The following is a 24,791-nucleotide window of genomic DNA, read 5'->3' as shown; positions in this document are numbered from 1 at the left end:
GCTTCCGGCGGGGCGGGAGGAGCAGGAGGGGCGGGCGCCGCCGCCTCGCCTGACAAAGGGCCCGGCGGGCCCGGCCGGCCCCATGGCGATCCCCATGGTGCCCATGGAGACGCAGCTGCAGAGCATCTTCGAGGAGGTGGTGGTGAGTGCATCCGCGGAGCGCTGCCGGGGCCGTGTCCGCGTCCCTGCGGCCAGCAGTGCTCCCTCTGGGGTGGTCCGTCCTGAAGGCCATGGAAGGCAGGTGGGAGCGGCGCTGTCAGTTTTCATGGCGCTGTCGGTGCGGGGGAGCCCCGGCCGTGTTTGGCGCTGTTCCCGGCGCTGGGGGAGCCGTGAGGGAAGGGCCCTTCGGGGCCGCCGTCTGCTCCCGCTGGGATTCATAGGAAAGCTGGGACAGAGTAGGAACCAGTTTGCTTAGGCAATGCTGAATTACAGAGCGCTGAGTTTGCTGTAAAATAAGCAGTTTAAGGAGTTTTGAAGGAGACTAGGCGAAGATAGATGTCCCGAGCAGGTGAGCCAGCATAATGGCATGCTCAGGTTGTGGAAATACACACGTACGATGATGCCTGCAAAACGAAGCACAGTTAGCCCAAAGGCCTCCTCCATTTTCCATACGACATTCCTTTCAACACTTTACCCAGCTTTGCTGCCTCTCCTTGGATGCATTCAAGACCCCAGAACTGCTCACAGTACTCGAGGTGTGGGTGTACTAGAGCTGAGTGCAGCAGGATAATCACCTCTTTTGTCTGAATGGTTGAACATGGGGTTTGATGCATCCCAGGATGGGATTTGCCCTCCTGGCTGCCCGGCTCTCCCTGCTGGCTCACACTGAGCTGCTGCTGACCAGTGCTCCCAGATCCCAGATTTCTGCAGGGCTGGTCTCCAACCACTCCTCTCCCAGTTTATACTTGTGCCCAGCATTACTCTGTTCCAGGTACAGAATCTGGATTTGCTAAATTTCATACCACTGACTGCTCAGTGCTCCAGTCTATCCACATCCTTTTGTAAGGCTCCTCATCCCTCAAGGGAGTCAACAGCACCTGTCATTTTAGTGTCATCAGGAGATTTGCTAATGGTGCATTTACCTCCTGCACCATTGTATACATATGTTGAACTCTAGAACTGAGCCCAGAGGAGCACCACTGGTGACCCAGCACCAGCCAGATGCAGCCCCACTGACTGGACCCCTTTGAGCTCTGCCCTCCAGCCACTTCTTCACCCAGCACACTGTGACCCTGCTTGTCCCACAGTTCAACAGCTTGTCCAGAAGGATGCTGTGAGGGGTAATGTTAAAAGCATTGTCCAGAAAAAGTATTTCCACTGCCTTCTCTTTGTCCTCTCTAGATGGATGATCTTATGATAGAACAATAATAAATTAGTTAAACAGGCCTTTCCCTTTGTGAAGCCAAGTCAGTGGGTCATTAATCACACTTGTGTGGTGCACAAATGAATGAGCTTCTTGGTAGATATGAGACATTCACAGTTGGAAACACTGGGCTGACAGGGGCTGATCCTGAGTGGGAGCCTGACTGACATTTCAGACAAAAAATCAGCTGATTGAAATCTCTGAAGTGGAAGAATCTGTAGGTTTCAGAGCAATTGAAAATTATTTCCATGTGATGAATTTCAGTAGAGGGAAGAAAAGCCCAACCTTTCTGTTTTAAGTTAGTGTTATAAAATGCATGATGTGCTTTTCTTTGTGTGGTGTTAAGTTGCTTGTGCCATATTAATTGCCTACACATAACTGATTCCTCATTTTGGCATTGCCATTCAGATTGTTTTCACATTTTTAATGTTATTTGCCTGTGTTGTCACACTATCTGTTTTTATGTACTGTTATTTGCCTAGATTCATAAGGAACAGCAACAAAATAGTTCCTGAGAAAATTTCTTTGTATTTTTGGAGCCATAAAATAGCAACTTACTGCTTTCCCTGCTGCTGGACTTGGTGGACAGCAGCAAACCTTACCTTGCTTTCTGTGCAGATCACATAAGTGTCAGCTTCTGCTTTGCTTCTTGAGTAGCAGTGACAGACAATTCTGGGCCAAATGATGGAAAGGGAACACCAGCAAATTGATTTTGTTACAGGTTTTTTTTGTCTGTAATATAACAATAAAAGTACATAATGGTCAGTATACCTGAGTGTAATATGAAATTCTTACAAAAGGTAGGAAAGGCTTTAGGATAATATTTTCCAGAACCTATTTGCTGAAGTGTTAGCATAACAATCTAGAAGCCTTTGAGCAAAATGGAGTTAGAAAAGGTGGGGGTGAGGGTAAAGGAAGGTCTTACAGGAGATAAATTGAATATTCATGTTTAGTTTTTTACCTAGTACAAGACTATTACATCATTCAATCACATTTAAAAAGCAATGGATCTAAATTTGGATGAGAAAGTAATTGTATTTAATTGATTTGTGCAACTGAGTGTCATGGAACATAAGGGGGGCAAAAACTTAATGGAATTAAAAAATACTAATTTTTTAAATTATGAGAAGAGAGCTGTAATAATGCAATTGAACAACTCCTCTAGCTTTGGGAAGTGAATTAATCTCTAGATGTTTAGAAGACAAAAAAAAAAAAACAAAAACAAAAACAAAAAAACCCAACCCAAAACAAAGAAAAAAAAGCCTTAATCTGGATCCACACCTTTTATATGTCTGTATGAGAACAAAGCAATCTCATCTTTGGAATAGTGTGATTTAGCAGAAGACTCCTATAGCTCTCTGGTACGGTCCCATAACAATGTGACTTTGTCTTTTGTGCTTCATCCTGGGGCCATGGTAGTCATAGAAAACCTTCTCACAGTAGCTCACTTGAGGTTTTTCTCTTACAGAAAACAGAAGTAATTGAAGAAGCTTTTCCTGGGTAAGTGTAATACTGCTTTATTTATGCAAGGTTTTATGGATAAATGTATTTTTCTACTTGTTTCATTGGTTACTACTACTACTAACTAATGTTCTTGTTTCCATTAGGATGTTTATGGACACCCCTGAAGATGAGAGAACCAAACTGATCAGCTGCCTGGGAGCTTTTAGACAGTTCTGGAGCAGTCTTTCCCAGGTTAACATTTGATTTCTTGCTTATGTCTTTGCACTTTATGTACTTTTTTAATATAAAGATACTTTTTCTAGTAGACAAGCACTTAAGCTATAAGGTCTGTGTCCAGTCATTCAGAATCTGGTTTCAGACATGGCATAGTAAAGAATATAGGAAGACTTTGCAAGAAAAAAAAGGTAAGTTTGAGATTTGTAAGGTTCAATAGTTGTTCAGCAGAGGGTGGTGTACAGTGCAAATAAAAATAAGCAAATATAAGTGTAACAGTAAAGAAATATACAATAAAAGGCAGTTTGTTACAGAATTTTTGGTAGAAGTGAATAAGTAGGTAAAAGAGAAAAAAAATAAAATAAGATGGTTAAGAAGTTAAAAAATTACCTTTCAAAGGCTAGATACCTCCAGACTGCTCCATAATTGGAGGCCTGTTTGTCTTTATTTTCACTGAATTTGATTATAAGTGTGAAAGGGCAAAAATAATGTAGAACAGTTCTATTTTACTTTAGTTTGTGCTAACTTGTGAAAACCAAAGTTCACTGTAGAAATCAGTGGTTAAGCTAGGAAATGTTTCCTCTACTGGACAACTGACCTCAACTTCTGCTGGAGAAGTGAGCTTCTTCAAAATAAGATGAAAAGACTTGTAGGAAAAACTATAGGTTGGGCAACTGGATCACTTCTAATGATTTATACTCCTGTTCTTGTGTTAGTTTCAATTTTTCATAGTAGGATACTATATGAATTTTATAGTTTGTTTCACTACTTGTAAAAACATTCTTTCTCCCTTCTGTTGTTTTTTCAGGAGTCCCATGAACAGTGCGTCCAGTGGATTGTAAGATTCATACACAGCCAACATAGTCCTAAAAGAATTTCTTTTCTTTATGACTGCCTAGCAATGGCAGTAGAAACTGCACTTTTGCCACCCAGGTGAGCTGTGTTGGAATAATTGATTAGCTACATGGAAGATGTTCTATTGGAGGTATTTTTGCAATGACATTGTACAGTTACGGTTGGAATACGTCTCCTTATTATCTGCCATTCATTCTTGCATCGTTTTCTCCTGCTAGGATGGTGTGTGAATCTCTGATAAACTCCGATACACTTGAGTGGGAAAGGACTCAGCTGTGGGCATTAACATTCAAATTGGTTCGGAAGATTATTGGAGGTGTAGACTACAAGGTATCTTCCACTCATTCCTTTCTCTTTGCAAAGACATATGATTTGCTACCTTTGTATGATGTTATCTAAGAGACATCCAATTTTTCAAAGTCTGCTTTTCTCACAAAAGAAAATTCAGTGAGCACTTTTAATGCTTTTTGAACTTTACCCTAAGTGATAATTTTGTGTTTACAATGTAACTCTTCATACACTTTTCTGTTACAGTCCCTTTCCTCCATTTTCAGTTACAACCTTAATAACCCTAATGCAGTTGCAGAAGTGGTAAACACTGGAAAATAAAAACTATCCGGCATTAAGGCTGGAATTCTGTCATCTGCTTTACCTCTGCTGCTATACAGCAAAAAAGCTCCTGAAAGCTGAGTTCTTACCATGGTACAACTCCAGCAGAAGGAGTAAGAGACCACGCATGTCTTGCAGAGATCACCTTGCTGCATTGTTGATGATGTTAGAGCAGAAAACACAAAATACAGCACTGTGCTCTGATCAGGCTGCAATAGGCTGTGTAGGTTGGATGTCTCTGGATGCACATCAAAATACCAACAGTTACTTTCTCTGCTGGAGTATCTTAAGACTGAGACATTCCATAAGGAATTCAATGTAATTAGTGTTACATTTTAAGGTAATATTCTCAGTAGCAATTTGTCTTCTGACACTTAGCAGCAAGAACTATTTTTTCTGTCAAAATATTGTCTGACCATATTGATCTTTCTCCCAGAAATAAAGAATATCTAGGAACATTAATTTCATGTGCTTTCTTTTAGGGTGTGCGTGATCTGCTCAAAGTCATCCTAGAGAAAATCGTAACAATTCCAAACACTGTGAGCTCAGCTGTTGTACAGCAGCTTTTAGCAGCAAGAGAGGTAACTAAATGGATTTTATACCGCTGTAGAGGAAGATAGGCCTCATTCTCTTGTTATTAGTGACTTTCTAATGGTTGGGATAGCTCTGATTGTTGCTCTAGTTCAACAGGAAAATCTTAACTCTTTGTGTTCAAGGTCTTTATTGCAATTGCAGTTTATGCAGTAAACAAACTACTTCTGGGGGATATTGTAAGTAAGTATTAAAATCCCTAATAAGAGAGTCAGGCCCAATACTTGACTTGTCTAAGGTAAGATGTATAGGATATAATAACGATTAATAGATTTGTCTTAGTGAATAAAAGTAGTAATTTTTTTCAGTACTTTATGGGAGACATAGAGGCATGGTCTTGAGGCTCAAACAAATCTAACTTATGCTTGTACAATTAAAAACAGGTTTGAGAATTATTGAAGTATTGCTACCAGAATACAACTTAAGAAAAAGTATTTTAATTCTTGTATCTGTTTTATTAGGCTGTCTCAGACTATTAGACAGATTACACATTCATTTACCCTATCCAGGGTCTTTTACACATGTGTTTTTTTATTCATAGGTGGTAGCCTACATCTTGGAAAGAAATGCTTGTTTGCTGCCTGCCTACTTTGCAGTTACAGAAATCAGAAAACTATATCCTGAAGGAAAACTTCCCCACTGGGTAATGATACGGTGTAAAATAATGTACGCTGGAATTTTGTTGCACACAGCACCTATATTTTAAAACAAAGTTCTTGTAAAAATGTAAAATATGCTCAGCAGTAAGCTCTGTGTTTAGTCACATGAATGAAGATGCAGGCTTGATGTGATTGCAGCAGCAGCTTCCTGTGTTTTTGCATGGAACTTATGACATAATTTTGACCTATAGTCTGGCGTTCAAAAATTTGAAGCACTGAGTTGGTGTTGTTGAATATGTTTGGAAATGTAGGTGATGCTTACCTGCCACTGTGTGCTTTCTCTATAGCTTCAGGATAAGAAAAATCACTTTAAATAACTGACCAGGATTTTCTGTGTTTAAACTGAGAACTTTAAACTTTACGTAGAGATATTTGGGGTTCTGGTGGAGTGAAAATTGTCATCGTTTCCAAAAAATAATGTAATATCGATCCAGTTTTTAATTTTGCATTCTGCTAAAATAACTAAGTGTTTGGGAAAGGGTAAAATCCCAACTCCCTTGTAGTACGAGGAAAATTGTTACTGTCTTTTGGGAGAAGATTTAAAGTAGATTGTACTAATTTGGGTTATTTGGAATTGTTATTCAGTGGCAGAGATTTGTTATGAAGAGAAATTATGGTTTATTTTAAATAATCTAAGTGTTATACATTCAAGTAACATAGTTTGCATAGGAGAAACTTCTTATATAACTCCTACTTGAGTGCTGACAGGGAAGAGTGCTTCCTGCACCTCCTTTCTAATGTTTTAATTTTTGTGGTTCTATGTTCCAGATGATTTTTTCAACTTTTTGAAATAGGAAGCTTAGTTATTTTGGTAAATTTCTGCATATTTTATTAAAATCCATACACATATATATTTTTAAGTCTGAAATATTCTTTTCAATGTCTGGAACTTAAACCCTAATTTTCTTCCCCTCTTCTCACCCAGTTACTAGGTAATTTGGTATCAGATTTTGTGGATACCTTCAGACCTACAGCAAGAATAAATTCTATTTGTGGTAAGACAATGACTTAACGAATAACTTGAAAATGAATTAATTTATTTTGAACTCTTTTTTTCTTAGAACCTCTTGGGACCTGTATCAGCTAAGCAAAATAATTCAGATCTTATGTTTCATGTAGTACCTCTGCCCTTGTCAGTTTGTTCTCAGACTTGGTTCCTCTCAGTTTTTGTTTTGATGGGGAGAATTCACTGATGAGATCAAAATAATTCTTTGCCACTTACTGGTAGTGGAAGTGTGCTAGTTTTTACATGGTCATATGGTTTGTAACTACGGGTCACTAGTAGAGTAGGGAAGTTGTAGGTTTTGTGTGCCCAAGTTAATACATATCCACTGGGATGTTAGTCTTGAAATGTTTTGACTTCAGTTTCCATTGGAGCTTTTGTAGCTGCTCAGCCTCCTCACTGTTGCTGGCTTCTGGGTGAACATTTCCTAGTTCAGATGGGTTCTCATTCTACTTTTCTGTGAAAGAAATTTTCATCTTCATTTACTGTTAGAAATCTGATGATCAAAATTTGGCTTTATTCTAATATGATTCCTGCTGCATTTTTCTTCAAAATATAAAAATGTCTTCTGTTTGCTTTGAGTAGTTTAATAAGAGCTGCATTAGTTCTGAGCAAGTTTTATTGTGATGGAGCTTCTTTAGTGCAGAGATTAAGAATGTAAATTCATCTGTAATGCTCCCAAAGCATTTTGTGTCAGATGCATCAGAAATATTGAAAGTGTGGCATAGCTTTTATTTATATAGCTGACAGGGATCACATTTTATTTTTCCAAGTGTTGTATGTGTAAATGACCTGTATAAAGAAAATTGAAGGGAAGAAATAAATATTTATTTACTCCTTGTTTTATCTGATAATAATATGGCCAGTTTGGATAATAGAAGTCATGGAATTTGAACTGGAGAGAGGTCAAAATTGAGGCACCTCAATTTACATGCTGATATACAGGTTTGCTTGGGGCTCGGTTCAGATGCTTATGTTTAAGCAACTGAAGTAAGGGCTAGTTGTCTAATCTACACTGACTAAAAAGTGTAAATTTAGCCTACCAAACACACTTCATGTGTTTTGGTGTCACTGGGCTACACTGACTGATTTGTCTGATCTTCATTGACTTTAATTGGAATACACACATTTTTGTTTGGCTGCTTTACTGAACACAATCTTGCCCACAGGGTCAATGAAGGGAAATTGAAAGAATAGATTATACTTAGGTTTATAAGGCTATTTTCTTTGTGGAAAGGGTCAGTCTGCCAAAATCAAATCCCTAGGTCAAGCAATGGCAGAGGAATAATAGTCTGGTAATATCTAAGGGTACTTATAGATTGATAATTGCAAATACTTTTATTTTTGGGGTACCCAGTGTGAATAAATGGGGACTTTACTGCGTAGATATTTTATTAGTTGAAAATTGATTAGAAAAATAAAATCAGTTTGAAGCAATCCTTGTGGTAAAACCTTTAAAGAGGGAAATTTAAAGAGAGCATAAAAGAGGCCTAGGCCAGTTTTTGCATCACAACAATGGGGCAATGGGCCAGTTTCACTGGTTGAGAATTTATGTTTCATTGCATGTAGGTCGCTGTAGTCTCCTTCCTGTGGTAAATAACTCTGGTGCCATGTGTAACTCATGGAAGCTGGATCCTACAACCCTTCGTTTTCCTTTGAAAGGTCTCTTACCATATGATAAGGTATGCCTTATTAAACTTCTTAAACCTGTTATATTCAGTAAAACAAAATTTCTGTGTCATTAAAGTGGGGAAAATTTTCAATTGTGAATGTCTCTTCCAGCTAGGCTAACTTTGAAGGTGTAGATGTTTTATATTTCAATGATTTCAAGCTATATACAGAGGACCTGGAAAGTAGTGTTTGGCATTACTGCTGTCCAGATTCTTGAAGAACACGAGACATAATTTAATGTGCTTTGTGGGTGTGTGCATGTGAGAGAACAAGTGAGAGCAGAGAATTGATTGTAAAATTGGCTAGATGGAAGAGAATGGGAAAGTAATTTCTTCTTTTCTGTGCTCTTCATTGTTCCACAGGAAATATAATGTACAGTTTAGATTTAAAGTTTGCATATTTAAACTTAAAACTGAATGTGAAATAGTGGTGTACTGAAAGAATTTAAAGGATCAGGACGAAAATCCATGTTGTCCTGCATCCCATTCCCCATACCCTAGATGTCTAAGAAAGGAAATACGGGTATGTCTAGTGACATGTATAGTGCTCACAATCTACAGCCATTATAATTTTGTGTGTTTCCTGACACAGACGTGATTTCTCTGTATTTAGTAGACCTTCATCTCCCAGCTACTTGTTCAGACTCTTCTTGAGCCCCTGTAAGCTTTTACTTTCCTTAACATTCATTTGACAAGGAATGCCACATTTCGGCTTAGTTGCATGAAGCAACAGCTCCTTCTGTTTGTTTTGAACCCTACTCCAGATAACGTTTTTATTTAAAGTGATTCAGGCTGTGGAAGGATGCAATGAGCAGTTTTTTCATGTCTGATTTCTTCACATCAGTCCTGACTTTTATGCATTTTGGTGCATTTCTTCAGATGTCTCTACCTTGTTTCCTTTGAGTTCAAGGCTGTTCCAAGAAGTGTACCATCCTTCTGTTGGATGAAGAATGTTCTTCTACTTGGACCTCATAAAATTTGCCACTTCTTAAGAACTATGATTATCTCATTTCTTTTAGTTACCAGAGAGCAAGACGATTTCCCAGATAATACATAACTGCATAAATTAAACATTCATTCTTACATTGTTTATTCAGTTAAATGTAAGCTCAGTATTAAACAATCTTGAGGCAATATATGTTTTTATGTGATTGCTTGTTTCTTTTTCAAGGATCTGTTTGAACCACAGACTGCTTTGTTGAGATATGTGCTGGAGCAACCGTATTCAAGGGATATGGTCTGCAATATGCTAGGTCTGAATAAGCAGGTACTGTACTGTGCTGTAACACGTGATTTAATTCTGCATAGAATCTGCACTATTCTTTTTCTCTTTTCTTTGCTATAGCTAACTAAGCAAAACAGTTTAGGTACAGAGGGTAATTTTTTTTTTTTTTATGAGATCATATTAGGTTAATTGGACACTGTTATTCCTATCATTTGTATATTGCTTTACGAATGTTAAATTGAAAAGTAGAGATTTAAAATATGATTTTTTTTTGCATTGCTTTTTTTTCCTATAAGGCCAGCCTCAAGTACACCTTTGACAGACAGTAGGAGACTGGTTATTGTTCGTTGGTTTTTAAAGCATTGTTGTACTCTGTTATATTGGAATGTTCTAGTACTAGAATAGTTGGAAGCTGGGGTTTATTTTGTTACATTTTCTCTTTTGAAACCTTAGAATGGGGGGGCTTAGTCTGACTTGGGGATCCTTGAGGCTGGCCTCATAGTCACTGTTTTGTCTTTTCTTTTTTTCTTCCTTTATTTTTGTTCTGTCCTGTCTTGTCCTGCCCATCCTCCAATGCTCTAGACCTTGAACATTGCTCAGGTATGTTCACAACCTTACTGTTGTATTGTGACTAACGATACGCTGGCCGCTTTGTAGCCACTGATTCCAGGTAGAGAATACATGTACAGTCAGGGCTTGAAATTGGCAGGACCATTAGTCAAGGGCAAATTCTCACTACAGTTCTCTAGAGATACAAGAGATATAGCATAAAGCTGACAGTCAGTGGTCCTTTGATACTAAAATTTTTGTTGGAATGGACTGCTACCATTTCCCTTGCCAGTCATAACTTCAACTTTGCTGGAATTTTCAGATGAGGAGAGATTTTTAGTTCAAAATTTCTTTCCTTAATGTGGTGGAAAAACATCCACTGGACTTAATTGTAAAAATATAAGACTGTAAATACATAATTAAAAAAAAAGAAAGGTTTACTAGTGGAATTTTGTTATCGTTAGGAAGCTTCTGTAAAGAACTTCCCAACAGGCAATTATAATACTCTCCAATCTAGGTGAAAGAAGAGTAGTACAGAATGCCACACAAAAAGTAGTTCCTTAAAATTTTGACTACTTGCTTAAATGAATAAACACCTGAGCAAGTCAACAAAGTGGACTTCTGCTTGAAAATTTAAATTATGGTGTTATAGTTTATCCCTCATGACACTAATAATTGCCACACCTACTTTAAAAAAGCAGTGTTTAAAATTTATAAAATAGCGTTGCTGTTTGCAATACTATAGTGAAGGTTGTGTCAGTGTTTCCATTTAAGAAACTTTTTTCAGGTTTGTAACTTGACTATAAAATTTACATGATCCTGAAACCTTGTGTACATTTCCCAGTGTAATGGAATACACCATTTTCTGAACTGGGATAATATTTTTGAATGCACAGATTCCTACATCTTGGCTGACAGTACTCTGTGTTGTATATGACAATCTTTTGTACCTGAGACTTAAAGCAGCTGAAATGTTAAACCTTTGAATTGAGCTGCTAGGTTTACTGTTTAAATGAGTAGTATTTGTGTGTCTTTCTGTGTCTGCATTGCATTGAGTTGATAAATAAAATTATTCCTCTATCCATCTTGTAGCTGGTAAATAATACAAGATACAGACAAAAATTATGTCGAACCCATTTTATTCTTCTAACTATGGATGGTCTGTCCTTTCATGTAAAAAAATACTATTTATGTTAAAAATGCTGGGTTTTAACTTCTACTTCACTGTCCTCTAAAAGTAATCAAAGAAATAAAATGCATTAAATTATACTTTTAAAATTTGTTTGCTAGTGTAGGAATTCCTACACAAAGTTTCATCCTGGCATGAACTTTTATGGCCAAGGAACAAACGTGAAGAATGTAGCTTATAAAGGAAATGCTGACAGAACATGAACTATAGCTGTGCTACTACAGTTACACCAGCATAAAGATGTTGAAAATTTGTGAGTTGAAAATATGTGAGTTGCAAATACAGGTATAGAGGTGGGTGGTACAGTGGTATAGAACAGAAAATATGTTCCATTTAAATGTTATTATACTCTGCATAAAACTGTGGAAAGCATTACAATTTTCCTTGTTTTTAGGTACAAATTACCTTTGTGTTATATTTCAATTTTTAATGTAGCCGCCTGACAAAAATAGTAGCATGCTTTTCAGAAATTGTGTAACTATATCAATGCTTTCAGTAAAATGGCTGATAATGTTGTATTTTATTATTAGAGAAATAACTTGCAGAACTTGAACTGTCACTATAATAGAAGACACTTAGAAATGCAAATAGTGCCAAGTTTGTTTCAGATTAAATACAGAAACACCTCAACGCAATGATCATTATTTATTTATGATCATTAATTATGTGGAGTTGCTTGTATGCCCTGTCAACTATTTACACAGATCCAGTTGCAGGATTGGAGCCTTCATTTGAATCTTTTGGCATCACAATCTAGGTATGGTTCAGCCAGATTGGTCCTAGTTCTTGAAGATGAACAACGAAATTTTGTGGTTCAGTCTTAACTAAGCAGGTCTGTGTTAGAAAACCATTCACTCAAGCCATCTCTGAGTTGTGTAAAAAATACACAAATCCAGCTGTCCTGTTAACCTTTCAGGGAGAAAAATGAAGGTAAAATGTCATATTTTTATAGATTCATGTGTTCCTTTCAGGATTCTAAGTTTTCTTGTGGGATGAGCTTTTCCAATAACCTTATCAAGTATATGGTTTTAAGTCCAAATGTAATAATAGACTTCAAAATGTTTCTTTTGCTGGTGTCTGGGGACTCTGAGTTTTTGCTACTGTGTACTTCTGTGTGGGACAGTACATACTCTTGTGTATCTGGTCTATAGGAAGTAGAGATTTAAATTGTATCTTGTCCTGTATATTATCATGATTTGCAGTTGAAATCCTAAGGGTCTTTTTGCAACCTAAATAACTCAACAATTCTATGCCAATTTATATTCTCCGGCTTGCTGGGGTGTCAATTTCAATTCTTAGGGCTTTTTTTAAATAGTTTTTTGAACCATATAACAATTTGGTTTTTTTGGAAAATGATTGTTAATTCAGAATGTCATAGTACACTGATACCACATTAAGATTTGGGTTAGGGATCTTATAGTTGTTTCTTAAAACAGAACTAAAGCAAAGTCTTAAGGACATGAACTCTCTTTGTTGAGAGTGGTTTATAAATGGTTAATATCTTTACTTTCTCTGTATGTACAGACTTGCATGAAGAATAAAATGCTGGTTTTGCTTGCATAGTTGCAGTTAGGATCTTGTTGCAGTCCTCTAATCTCAAACTCAATCAAAAACTGTTATTTTGGGGAATATTTGAGAGAGGAGGTAATTTTCAGATGTCTTGTTTCTGTAATGTAAAAATGTTTAATTAGCAGCTATAGAATTAATGATTTTGCTCTTTAAGTAGTGTATTTGGCTGGTCACCTTTTAAAACAGCAGTGGTGATCTGCAGCTTATCTATGCCTTCCTCTGTGCAGGTGAATGTGTAGTTGTGTTCTCTGCTAGCTACAAACCAGGATAATTAGCATGGGGAAGCTATTGTAAGCAGAGCTGTTCAGTGAAAGGAATGACAGGATACAATATTTTAAAATTGACTTTCACTTTTATTTTTAAAATTCTGGTTGATGGATCTGATTGCATCTTACTATCGAATTTTACTGGTAATGATGTGGCAAAGTACTTAGTTTGAGGGGTGTGATTATGTTCTATAGGTTTCTGATTGTAAGGTTGTGCATTGAGAGCACTTAAGTGTATGTTCCTTATTGAAACTTACTCCTTTTTTTAATGGGGGAAACTTGAGAATGGCTGCCAAACTTGGGAGAGATGATAGAATCAGATATAATATAAACAATAAGCTTTAAGGTTTTGTGTCCTCATAGAATACAGTTTTTGAAAATGGAAGTGTTGGTGTAGTTCTGTCATGCTTTAACTATTTTGGCATTTTGACTTGGACTTTTGGAGACACCATTTACTCTTGTAATCTTGGCCTCTGTGATTTGGTCTTCTGAGTCCATTTCTTAAGTGTAGATATTTACTAAATGCTGTTTGTTTAAAATACTGAAAAGCTGTCATAGCCATCCTTAAAATATTCTTCTTTAAGGAGAAACTTCTAATGCTAGCTGTGCCCCTGCCCCACCCTTTCTTACCCATCCTGTCTCAACACCCCAAAGAAACAAGGAGTTAAAAATTCAAACCCAAGTTAGAACAACAAGCCACCATCCAAATGAAGCTCTGATCCATTTAAACAAATACCACTAGTCCATTAGAGGGCTAGCCTCAAGAAATTTTAGTGTCAAGTTGTCATGGAAGCACTTCCCCCCCCACCCGTATTTCTTCATGGTTTAATAATGTTTCCAATTAAATTATGTATTTTCAGATCTTTAAATATTATTCTTAGAACAAAATGGAGAATGTGTTTGTACAACCAAATTGTAGAAATTAGAGTCATATTTACTTTAGGGGAAAAGCACAGTGATTTTTGAATGCTACATTTTTTCATACATAATCCAGAACAGCATTTGGAGTGCTGTTCAGTTTTTGGTTGTTCTTTTTTGTTTTACTTAAGCCATGCCAAAACCTGAATTCCTACTTATTTATGAGGGTAATCAGCTCTCATGTATAATTTTATTCATCTCAGTTTATACTGAGCTTTTATTTCACTTATGAGCGATTAATAAAGCAAGGGTCCAATCCTACAAATTCCTGTGCAGTGCAGTATTTTATTTCCAAGAGTTCTGAAACTATAGATATGAATTCTTTGCAAAAATGTATATTCACTAAAAATACAGAAAAGAATTGCCAGAAAATTAAATGAATGAGGATAGAATGTGATGTACTGCTATCTTTTCTCATGGAAAATTGTTTTTAAAGTAATGAAAGTGTGGTTTTCAAAATAAAAGCTTGAATTCATTTTTTTAATTTCCTGGCTCTTAAACTTTTCCCAGTCTAAGAATTGTTCAGAATAGCAAAAAATCCTACTGGAAATTCTGGCTCTCCTTTTAACTGTAATATTTTTCCCGTTGTATTCTTTGAATAACTTTATTCAAAATTAATATAGCTTAACATAATTAGGTTTTTGGACGTTAACCCAGTGCTTAGCAAACTATTAAATTTCAAGCCCTGTACATCGTAGTTTTGCATGCTGGATTATAAACTAGTCTGTAGTGTTGTCTGTTGCACCCTGCTCTGCTTCATAATTAGTTGCTTTGGGAGGGGGAGAAAAAGGAGCCACAAAAGCCCCAAAGTGTTCTGAACGGATGGTGCCAGTACTGCTCTCTGTAACCCGTCCCGTGGTTGGTCTGTGATAGTCACATTGTGTACCGGGAGAAAAGGTATCATCGGTGCTTTCTGTCTTAGCTAGAGGTTTGTGTTAAGCATGCTTCAAGAAAGCACAGCTGGAATTGTAGCTTTCTGCAGTTTTGAGCTGGCAAAGAGCATGCAACAGGGGATGCTGTTCTCTGTATTTTGTCAACTTTTCCAATTCTTGCATTCTATTTTTAATTGAAGAGAATCTCTTTTGTTTTCATAGCTAAAGAGTACCATCAATGAAGGTAGAACAAGCATCTCCTTTCAGCATCTCTCTTTACTTTTATTATATCTTTATATTAGCCTTTTGTTAGGCTGCCTGGCTAGTAAGTCAAAGAATTCATCTAAGGCATCCCTGAAATGTTTTATGAGTATTGGGGTGATCTTTTAAAACTTTTTTACATACACCTTTTTGCCTCTAGAAAGGGATAATGCATTTTCATGATTAGTGTTTGAGCAGCTCAGTTCCTTTTCTTTTGTATTATAAAGTAATAATTTTTTCTTTAAGGCTGCATTATGTTACAGGCATCAGGCCAAATTAAAAAATGAATAAATGTGACCATTCCTGAGTACAGATTGCATTGAAACAATCAGGTTAGATTATTTCCAAAGTGCTAGCACTTTCTGAGATAAGTTAAATTCTCCATGGATTTTTTTCCTTAGTTACAGTACATTGAGTGAGTGTAACAATACAAATCCAGGATAATAACAGAAAATTGTTGCACTGAGGATCTTGTAACGTGTGACATTATACTTGGTAGTGTTGAACTGCAGATTTATAATCTGAGTTCCAAATTACTGGTAGTGGACCTATTTTATATCCGTCTGTACTAACAGCATATATCTGAATATATAATGCATTCCTTATTTGATCATTATTAAAAATCATCAGAGCTGGTGTGTGTTTTAAATTATTTCTGGGTTTGCATAGCTCACTGTGAAGGCTGTGGCAGTCTAACATCTGAGGGACTCCTCACTCTGATGTGTAATTTCCGTCCTATTCACAGTATGTAGAACACAGTGCTGATTAATTTTCAAACCTTTTTGATATTGTAACCTGTGGTGCTATGTCAGTAGGACAGTATCTAGTTATAGGGGTATTAACCAGATGTTAATTCTGCTGCTTGTTGCAGGCAGTGGGTGAACCCAATATGAGAGTGAAAAAGAGACTAGTCATCAAATACTTTCATTATGTATTGGGATGCTTTCTCTGAATTTGATGGTATAATTGATACATTTTCTTTATGGTGAACCTTATGTTTGAAATGGACTTAATGGAGAAAAAAAGGAATGAAAAAAAACAAACCCAGCAAAAAACCCCAAACCAAATAAAAGAACCTCCACCTATGTGTTTAAGGAATGGGCTTTGTTTTCTGTGAGTGTGAGATCAGAGAAATAACATTTTGCCTGAAACAGCAAAAAACCCCCCAGATGTTATCTGTGCATTGATGAGCTGTGTTTTGGAACTGAGTAGGGGAATTATGGAATATATAATAAAATGTAAAAAATCATTGTGACCTGTAACATAGTGCAGCTTTAATATACTGGCTTATCCTTAACTTAAGTTCAGACTTCATCTCATGCTTCCCAGCCTTCTGTCAAAATACTGTACTGTAACTGCAACTGTGCAAGTTCTGGAGTTAATGGCAAGGCTTTTGGAATACTGTATCTGATCTCTGCCTTACAGCACAAGCAACGTTGCCCTGTGCTGGAGGACCAGCTGGTGGATCTTGTGGTGTATGCCATGGAACGGTCTGAGACTGAAGAGAAGTTTGATGATGGTGGAACCAGTCAGCTTCTGTGGCAGCATCTCTCCAGCCAGCTCATTTTCTTTGTGCTCTTTCAGTTTGCAAGTTTTCCTCATATGGTCCTGTCACTCCATCAAAAGGTAAATTGTTTGTATCGCTCCCACATGGTAAGAGGGATTTAAAAAGCAAAACCAGGATTTTTTTAAAAAAGTGTCACTCATCCCTGCAAGAAGTACCTTATGTGTAAGAATTAAAATTTTAATCACTATTCTCTCTAGAAGTCAAATTCTCAACTTATGATGCTCTGAGCTAGGTGTGTTTTTAGTGTATTCAGTTACAGGATGTTGCATTTTATTTGGATTCAAAGTGTGCTAATAACTAGAATAAAGAGATAAACTGGCATAATTCAGAAGACCTAAGTACTGTGCTGTTGCATCCAGTTTACAAATTTTGAATGGAGTGAATGCCCTGTTCTGTTTGTGGGCTAAAAAAATCATGTCATGTAGGAGCTTGCTGTTTGTCTAATCAATCTACTCAGGTAGAGTAGGTAATTTGTCCAACTATGGGTGATACTGGCAATCACAGTCCTAAGTTAATATTACTTCCTGGCAATAATTCCATTTGAACTGATACTAGTACTTGCCCTTTCCTCTGGTGCTCAAGGTTATAGTTCTAAAGGTGGTGATGCCAGTCCTCCAGAGCTCTTTGCTGAGAGAGCTGTATGCTGTTGGTGGTAGGGTAGGGATGTTCTTTCTCCTTGTGATAGGATCAGCTTGTGGCTATTTAGATGCAGTTTCCAACATGCACGACACATGGCTCTGTCTTCATTTGTCCACAGTTCTGTGTTACATAAAAATTTACTATGCATGTTGTGTTCCACTTGTGATGGATTGTAGTTCTCTGCTGTCTTTGTTTTCCCTGAAATTAATTTTACCAGGGCTACGTTCCTGTAATTGCTGTTATAAACCATTGAAACAATAGGCATTGCACAACACAGTTGTACAAATCTAGTATAAAACTACAGCAAGCAAGATAAGAGTAGAATATTAGTTACTAGAGAGTTGCTGTTACAGATTAAGAAGTTAATTAACAAAAAAAAACTGAATAACCCAGGTGAGTCCAGATGAAGCAAACCAGTTGTTCTGGCTCAGGGACTTCCTTTGTAGGAGTTTATAAAGCCTGTGGCTAGGAATGGCAATACTGTACTTCACTACAGGGCTACAAGGTGACAATTGAAGACCAATATTGAAGTGTTGCTAGTTTTTTAAAGCAGTGATCCTCAGGAGTGAAATGCATTTTGAGTCTTACCATTAATTGTTGTGGCCCTCACAGAGTCTGTTCATCTGTTACAAGTAATGTGCCTATTTCCCTTCTTTCTGAAACAATGTATGATTCTGCCTAAGTCCTGCTATAAAATTCTGTGCTGAAACTGTTTTAGTCTGCCATTCTACTTTTATAAGAATCTTTGCAGTGATTTTAATTCTGCATGCAGTATTTGTCTGTTACTGAGTGTTCTTGACAGTTGGCAGGCCGTGGTCTCATTAAGGGGAGAGACCACCTGATGTGGGTGCTACTCCAGTTCATCTCTGGCAGCATCCAGAAGAATGCACTGGCTGACTTCCTTCCAGTTATGAAGCTGTTTGACCTCCTGTATCCTGAGAAAGAAGTAAGTCTCTGATATGAGAAGTTTTATTTTTAATTAAACTTGGGACCTTCATAGTCAATACTTCATAGTCCTGGTAGATCAGCGTGCTGCGTAGTTGGGGGGAGATGTTTCATAAGTTGTTTTGAGGATTTCATATCCATGTAACCACGTTTGTTTTTAGGGGCAAGAAAGACTTGTGTTAACTCCTCTCTTCCTTGGCTTTGGTTTGACTAAGGTTTTGAGAAGTTTATTAAAGCACTGAGGAGACTGGAAAGGAATAATGTGTATTTGTATTGTTACCTCTGGGCTGAAACAGAATAGTACTTTAAATTCATTCTGCAGGGGCAAATCAAGTCATATCCATGCTTTGTACATTCCTCTAGAATTAAAGTTTCTGAGGAAGGGGCACTTAGACAAAGTTCTTAAACTTTAATTCTGGCAGCACTGTCAGTGTGAAGTCCTGATTGTTTACTCTTATCGTAATGCTTTTTACTTTGGGTGAATGGATAGAAAACTACAGTTGTGTGATGTATTAAACTCATATGTAGCAGTTTTTCCCCCTGCTACATTAGTTTTGACCCACAGAAATTCTTCAGTAAATTTGTGTCAGAAGATTTCAATTGCTTTTGATAGCATCAGATACAGGAAGAGCAGTAGGGACTACTTACTTCAGCTGTAATGATGGCTCCAAGTTACACTTATTCAAAGTCTTTGTTTGACTAGTGCTTTTTAAGTGCTTGTGAAATTGAATCTTAGGAAGCATTTTTTAAGATTCAGTTTCACAAGCACTTAAAATTTATCTCTGGATGTTGCCCTTAAATGAATCTGTCTTGCTATCCTGTTGATATGTATTGGTGCTGTCTCACTTGCACTGTCAGTGGTGTTTGTGCAGCCATAACTGTATCAAGGGGAAAGAAATGTGGATGTTGGCAAAAGGAGAGAGCTAGAGTTGCTTTTCCAATGGTAGTACTGTAGCTATGTCTAGATCCAAAACTTTTTAATTTTGGGTTGTATCTCTACCTTTTAATGAGAAGTGTATTCATGTTTAAGGATTAACTGTGACAATGAACAATTGAGATTTTTCAGAAAATACTGTTGAACTACTGAGTATCTACTAGGGAAGCAGATAACTCATTTCTGATTAATGTGTAAATGTGAGGCTGAGAGAAAAAGCATTTGCTTTGTACCTATATATAGTTATATATATCTGGAAACTGCATACTCTTAAGCATGAATTTCCTTCTGCCAAGGTCTTAGATAATTTGTTAAAATTACTGAAAATTTCTGGCTGTCTAAGTTGATTTTCTGCACATTAATCCATGTGGTATGTCACATTCATGTGTTCTTTCTTTAGTATATTCCCGTACCTGACATTAACAAACCCCAGTCAACTCATGCTTTTGCAATGACCTGCATTTGGATTCATCTGAACCGGAAGGCCCATAGTGACAACTCCAAGTTGCAGATTCCCATTCCTCATTCTCTTAAACTTCACCATGAGTGAGTGTGGGAATTTTGTTATGTTTTGATTTATGTTTAGGAATAATGAAATTGGCAGTTCCAAGACTGTATTCAGAATGTATTGTGTGATGGGATGCTGTAGAAAGGTTATCTGTAGAGTGACTTCAAAGTCATTCAAAAAGACAGAGCTCCAAATCAAAATATTTCATTAAAAGTGAAATGTTTTTATGCAGCTAGTGGAAATTATATATTTTATCTCAGAATAACCAGTTTTTATTACTGATAGAGAATCTGAAAGTAAATGAACAATTGTGTTTTGTTATGCTGTGGTTTGGAAAGTGTGGATAAGCAGTACATTGGGTTCAGTTTTTTTCTGGAAAGGTGATTTTTAACTGTGTGTTTTCCCTGAGCTGTTTCTCAAATATAGAAAAATCGTAACACAGTGAAACCGTGGCATAAGAAGTAGTTGTTTTGATGTAATGCAATTAATAACTATTTTAATTATTTTCCACTGTTTTACAATGGGTTTTATGACTGAGATTGTTGTAGCTGTATTCCTGGAATGCATATGTATTCTTCTTTCTGCTTAATGTTTAATCTTTCTGGCACACAGGTTTTTGCAACAGAGCTTAAGGAATAAGAGCTTACAGATGAATGACTACAAAATTGCCTTGTTGTGCAATGCTTACTCAACCAATTCAGAGTGCTTCACTTTGCCAATGGGTGTGCTAGTAGAGACTATTTATGGAAATGGCAACATGAGGACACCTCTTCCAGGGACTAATTGCATGGCATCAGGGTCTATCACCCCATTGCCAATGAACCTCTTGGACTCACTCACAGTTCATGCCAAAATGAGGTACATTATATGCAGATGCCTTTTCCTTTTTAACCCATAAATCTGTATGTAGCTAATTAATCATCAGAAAGGCTTCCTGTGGCTGGACATGTCATACATAGATCTATTAATTTACTTTAAAAATGTGTTAAATTTTAAGTCCGTGTTTTTGATTCAGAAACACTTTCTTTCTTTCCTCAGTCTGATTCACAGCATAGCTACAAGGGTAATTAAGCTGGCTCATGCAAAATCTAGTGTGGCCTTGGCTCCTGCTCTTGTGGAAACCTATAGTCGCCTGTTGGTTTATATGGAAATAGAATCCTTGGGCATCAAAGGCTTCATCAGTAAGAAAGAAAACCTTTTTCCCCCCTTTCTTTCTGTTATGTAGTATTTTCATTTAATGGCAACTGGAGATCACAGTAAAACTGAAAATATAATGATGCAGCATGTATAAATTAGTATAATATAAAAGAAACTGTGGAAGTTGTCCTAGTGCTGGAGTAAATTCCAGACTAGTTGTGCTGCTGTCGCTTTATGCCATCACTTGTACAGCCAGGTTGTTCTGTGTTGTGTAAAAACATGCTTAGGGGAAAAGCATAAGCAAAGTTACTTTGAGACACACAGAATGCTTAATTTCTCTTGTTAAAATAATTTGTATGTCTGCTGTATGTGTTCATTCAAAAGATTATTAAGCTGTATACATTTAGAGCTTCTTCAGACAGCACTTGCACGTATGCACTTTTCAAGTCTGTGACTTACAGCCCAATAAAACCAGTGTACTCTGTAGTTGTATTTCAAGGTGTGGTCAGTTGTAAAACTTACCTTTCAAAATTTTTCCATAAGGTCAGCTCCTGCCAACAGTGTTCAAATCTCATGCATGGGGAATTTTGCATACTCTGCTGGAAATGTTTAGCTATCGGATGCATCACATCCAGCCTCATTACAGAGTCCAGCTCCTCAGCCATCTTCATTCCTTGGCTGCTGTGCCACAAACTAATCAGAACCAGCTTCATCTCTGGTGAGTGACATTGTCCATAAACTCAGATTCCTTCTTGTTGAAAGCTTCATGAGCGCTGTTTAAATGGTACTTCCCAGTCTTACTTCTGTGACTGACTTGTTCTGGGGTGTTTCAGCAGTACAGCTGGATGTTAGCAGTAGTGCTCTGCAGAGATGCATGAGGCAGTGTCTTGCACACACATGGCAGAAGTGTCATGAGTCAGCACACAGGACCGTCATGTCCAAGAAGTGGTCCTTGCATGGTAGATAAAGAGCAATGCCTGCTGCTTGTAATCAGTGCTTGGTTTGTCTGCCAGTGAGACTGTGCCATTGCAAGAGTTAAGCTGGCTCCACTTAATTTTTATGTAAGTTTGATTTTCAGTCAGGTCAGAGAATTAATCTGGTTCACTCTGCATCTGAAAAAGAGTTTTTGCAAAGCTATGGTGACTGTTCATGAACCTGAGTGGAGTCCCTCCTATGGTGTGTCATGATAGCTGAAAACAGTGGCTAATTTGAATACAGAAGGGTGACAAAGCTGGTTAGAGAAGGTCTAGAGAGGTTATGCAGGTAATTCCAGGCAAAAGCTTTGAGTTTACCTTACTGTTAATGAAGTTGAAGAACATGAGATTCAGTTTCTATGTAGAATCTGGGGCTTGTTGTCAAAAAGTTGGTGAAAATACTGTCCATTGACTCTTAGTGTACAATAAATCTGGTGGGAGTATGTGAGAGAGAGTAACTTCATTATTACCAGTTCATATAGAAAAAGTCTAATTATACAGTAATTTAATAGATTCATAGAATGGTTTGGGTTGGAAGGAACCTTAAAGTTCATCTGGTTCCAGCTCTTTTGCTGTGGGCAGGAACATCTTTCACTGGATCAGGCTTTTCCATTTCATAGTCCAAATTTAAATTGCCTGGTTGCTTATCCTTTACTAAGCACAAGGAAAACAGGTTAAGACATGTCTCTCCTTAAATTCAAGGCCTTGATGTCTTTATTGACCTCAGTCTTGTTTTGTCAGTCTGTAAAATACAGATGTTAGTCAGTTTTAATAAGCACTGCATGCAACTAGAATAAGCTAAACTATGACTTTGGCATTTCAAAGACACAATGTTATAAAAATATTTCCAATGACTTCAAACTACCTGGTGTGAAAAGTGCTTCCAACTAAAGCACTGGAAATTAAAGTGCTTTTAATCAAAAGTTATACTTCCTCAGCTTCCTAATTTCTTTAATAAGGACAATTTAGTGCTGTCTGCTTGAAGATGGTAGTGAGCTTTGAAGCTTCCTATGTATTATTCATGCCTTTTTATTTTGGTTTTGCATATATTTATTTATATTATCTTCTTTAGATTAAGATGTGCAAAAAATAATAAGGGAGGACTAAATTGGAGATATTTGAGGCTCAGGGTCTCTACACTTGGAATTTTTGCTAAATCTTCTTTTGAGTGCTTTATTTGAAAATAAAATACTGAAATAGTTGATAAATTTATTAAACAGTAGAAAAAGCAAACTTTTTCAAAAGGCTAAGACCATAATTTTTAAAATAAAATGTTTCTGTATTATTTGAAGCAGTAAATGGAGAAAAAAATAGGTATTTTTGGACTCTTAGAAGTATCAGCATAAATATTACTTGCTAACTGGACTGTTTCCTTCTTTCAGTGTTGAGAGTACAGCTCTAAGGCTAATCACAGCTTTGGGCAGCTCGGAAGTCCAACCACAGTTCACACGGTTCCTCAATGATCCCAAAACAGTCCTTTCAGCAGAATCAGAAGAACTCAACAGGGCTTTGATCTTAACTCTGGCAAGGGCAACACATGTGACAGGTAATAGCAGTACATCCCAGCAAAAGCTGTAGTCAAACCGTTTCTCTAAAGTAGTCTTCAAAAGAGTGTCATGGTAATGACCTAGTCATAAAACATATCCCATGCACTTCTGGTTTTGGAAAAAAAGGTGTAATTTTAATTTCCAACTATTTGTATTTAGGCAAAAAGCTATTATTGAAGAGACAATGAGACATTCTTTAAAAGTTTATTCAGAGGCACACTGTGACTAGGTTTTAGAGGGTTTTTTAGTGTCTTATTTTGAGTTTCATTATTTTAAATCTAAACGCTTGGATTGATTACTGATACATGCTATTTTAATAGCATGAAATACTCACAGCAATTGTGCTGATCATGCAGGAGCCACCCCCTCTATAGCTTGCATTTAAGAAAAAGTAGTCTGAATGTTGAGTTCCTTTTTTGGGGAAGAGAAATAAGGAAGCTTTCATTGTGTCTTTTGAAGTTTTAACAGTGTGCAGTGACATGGATCAGGTTTTTGTTAGATTTGAGGGAGATGTTTTTCTCTCCTTTTTTATGGTTCTAGTCTGCAGACACACTGGAGAGTTAGAACAACTGATTCACAAAGACTGGAGGTGGAGGTGATTTGAAAGGGAAAGAACTTCTATGTGTTGGTTTCTGTTTTATTTTTTTAACCATTTCTCAGCCTTTGATGAAATCAGCCCAAGGTTTGGGGGAATGAGGCTTTCATTTCTGCAGCTTAATTGGGGCAGGTACTTCTGAGCAGCCTTCTGAAGCAGTATAAAATGGCGCCTGGCAATTTCACCATCATTATCTTCCTCAGGATTTTTTTTCTAAAAGTCTAATCAGTTAATCAGCAGAAGCTTGTTTTAGTGACATTACAGGAAATTAAATACAAAATGTTAAAATCATGATTGCTTTATTTCTAGCTCAAACCTTACAATTTTCTTATTGTTAACAGCATAAGAAAGGTAATATCCATCGTCTTCTGTAGAGCAAATAAAGAAAGGGGCTGGGAGAAGTTGGACAAAAAAATGGAAAATGCGTTTGACTAGAAAAGCCTTGATGCATATGATGACAAAAGGAGCAATTCTAATACCATTAATCCATTTTCTAGACTTTTTCACAGGCTCTGATTCAATTCAGGGAACTTGGTGCAAAGACATACTGCAGACTATCATGAGTTTCACTCCACATAACTGGGCATCGCATACACTAAGCTGTTTTCCAGCTCCTCTGCAGGTAATAGTTTAAACCCGAAGACTTTACAATTGTAAATACAGTGCATT

At 37.1% G+C, this 24,791-nt stretch overlaps 1 protein-coding gene across 2 annotated transcripts in view; it reads left to right on the top strand.

Moving 5' to 3' along the window:
• Nucleotides 1-24,791, top strand: part of MED23 (mediator complex subunit 23) — a 36,556-nt gene continuing 11,765 nt past the window's right edge. The window contains exons 1-19 of one of the 2 annotated variants that reach the window (XM_064413196.1): nt 1-142; nt 2,832-2,863; nt 2,971-3,058; nt 3,849-3,973; nt 4,114-4,225; nt 4,987-5,085; nt 5,637-5,738; nt 6,680-6,749; nt 8,327-8,439; nt 9,599-9,694; nt 10,235-10,252; nt 16,702-16,902; nt 18,285-18,428; nt 19,762-19,907; nt 20,482-20,727; nt 20,908-21,050; nt 21,550-21,724; nt 23,363-23,526; nt 24,620-24,744. In XM_064413196.1, coding sequence (XP_064269266.1) covers nt 83-142; nt 2,832-2,863; nt 2,971-3,058; nt 3,849-3,973; nt 4,114-4,225; nt 4,987-5,085; nt 5,637-5,738; nt 6,680-6,749; nt 8,327-8,439; nt 9,599-9,694; nt 10,235-10,252; nt 16,702-16,902; nt 18,285-18,428; nt 19,762-19,907; nt 20,482-20,727; nt 20,908-21,050; nt 21,550-21,724; nt 23,363-23,526; nt 24,620-24,744 — 2,259 coding nt within the window. In that variant the 5' untranslated portion in view covers nt 1-82. The remainder of the gene's footprint in view (nt 143-2,831; nt 2,864-2,970; nt 3,059-3,848; nt 3,974-4,113; nt 4,226-4,986; nt 5,086-5,636; nt 5,739-6,679; nt 6,750-8,326; nt 8,440-9,598; nt 9,695-10,234; nt 10,253-16,701; nt 16,903-18,284; nt 18,429-19,761; nt 19,908-20,481; nt 20,728-20,907; nt 21,051-21,549; nt 21,725-23,362; nt 23,527-24,619; nt 24,745-24,791) is intronic. The other variant, XM_064413197.1, reaches the window with a different exon arrangement.

The sequence above is a fragment of the Passer domesticus genome, chromosome 3, assembly GCF_036417665.1.
Source record: "Passer domesticus isolate bPasDom1 chromosome 3, bPasDom1.hap1, whole genome shotgun sequence".
NCBI classification, from domain to species: Eukaryota; Metazoa; Chordata; class Aves; order Passeriformes; family Passeridae; genus Passer; species Passer domesticus.
The sequence above is the reverse complement of the archived record's forward strand: the minus strand, read 5'-3'. Positions and strand labels throughout refer to the sequence as shown.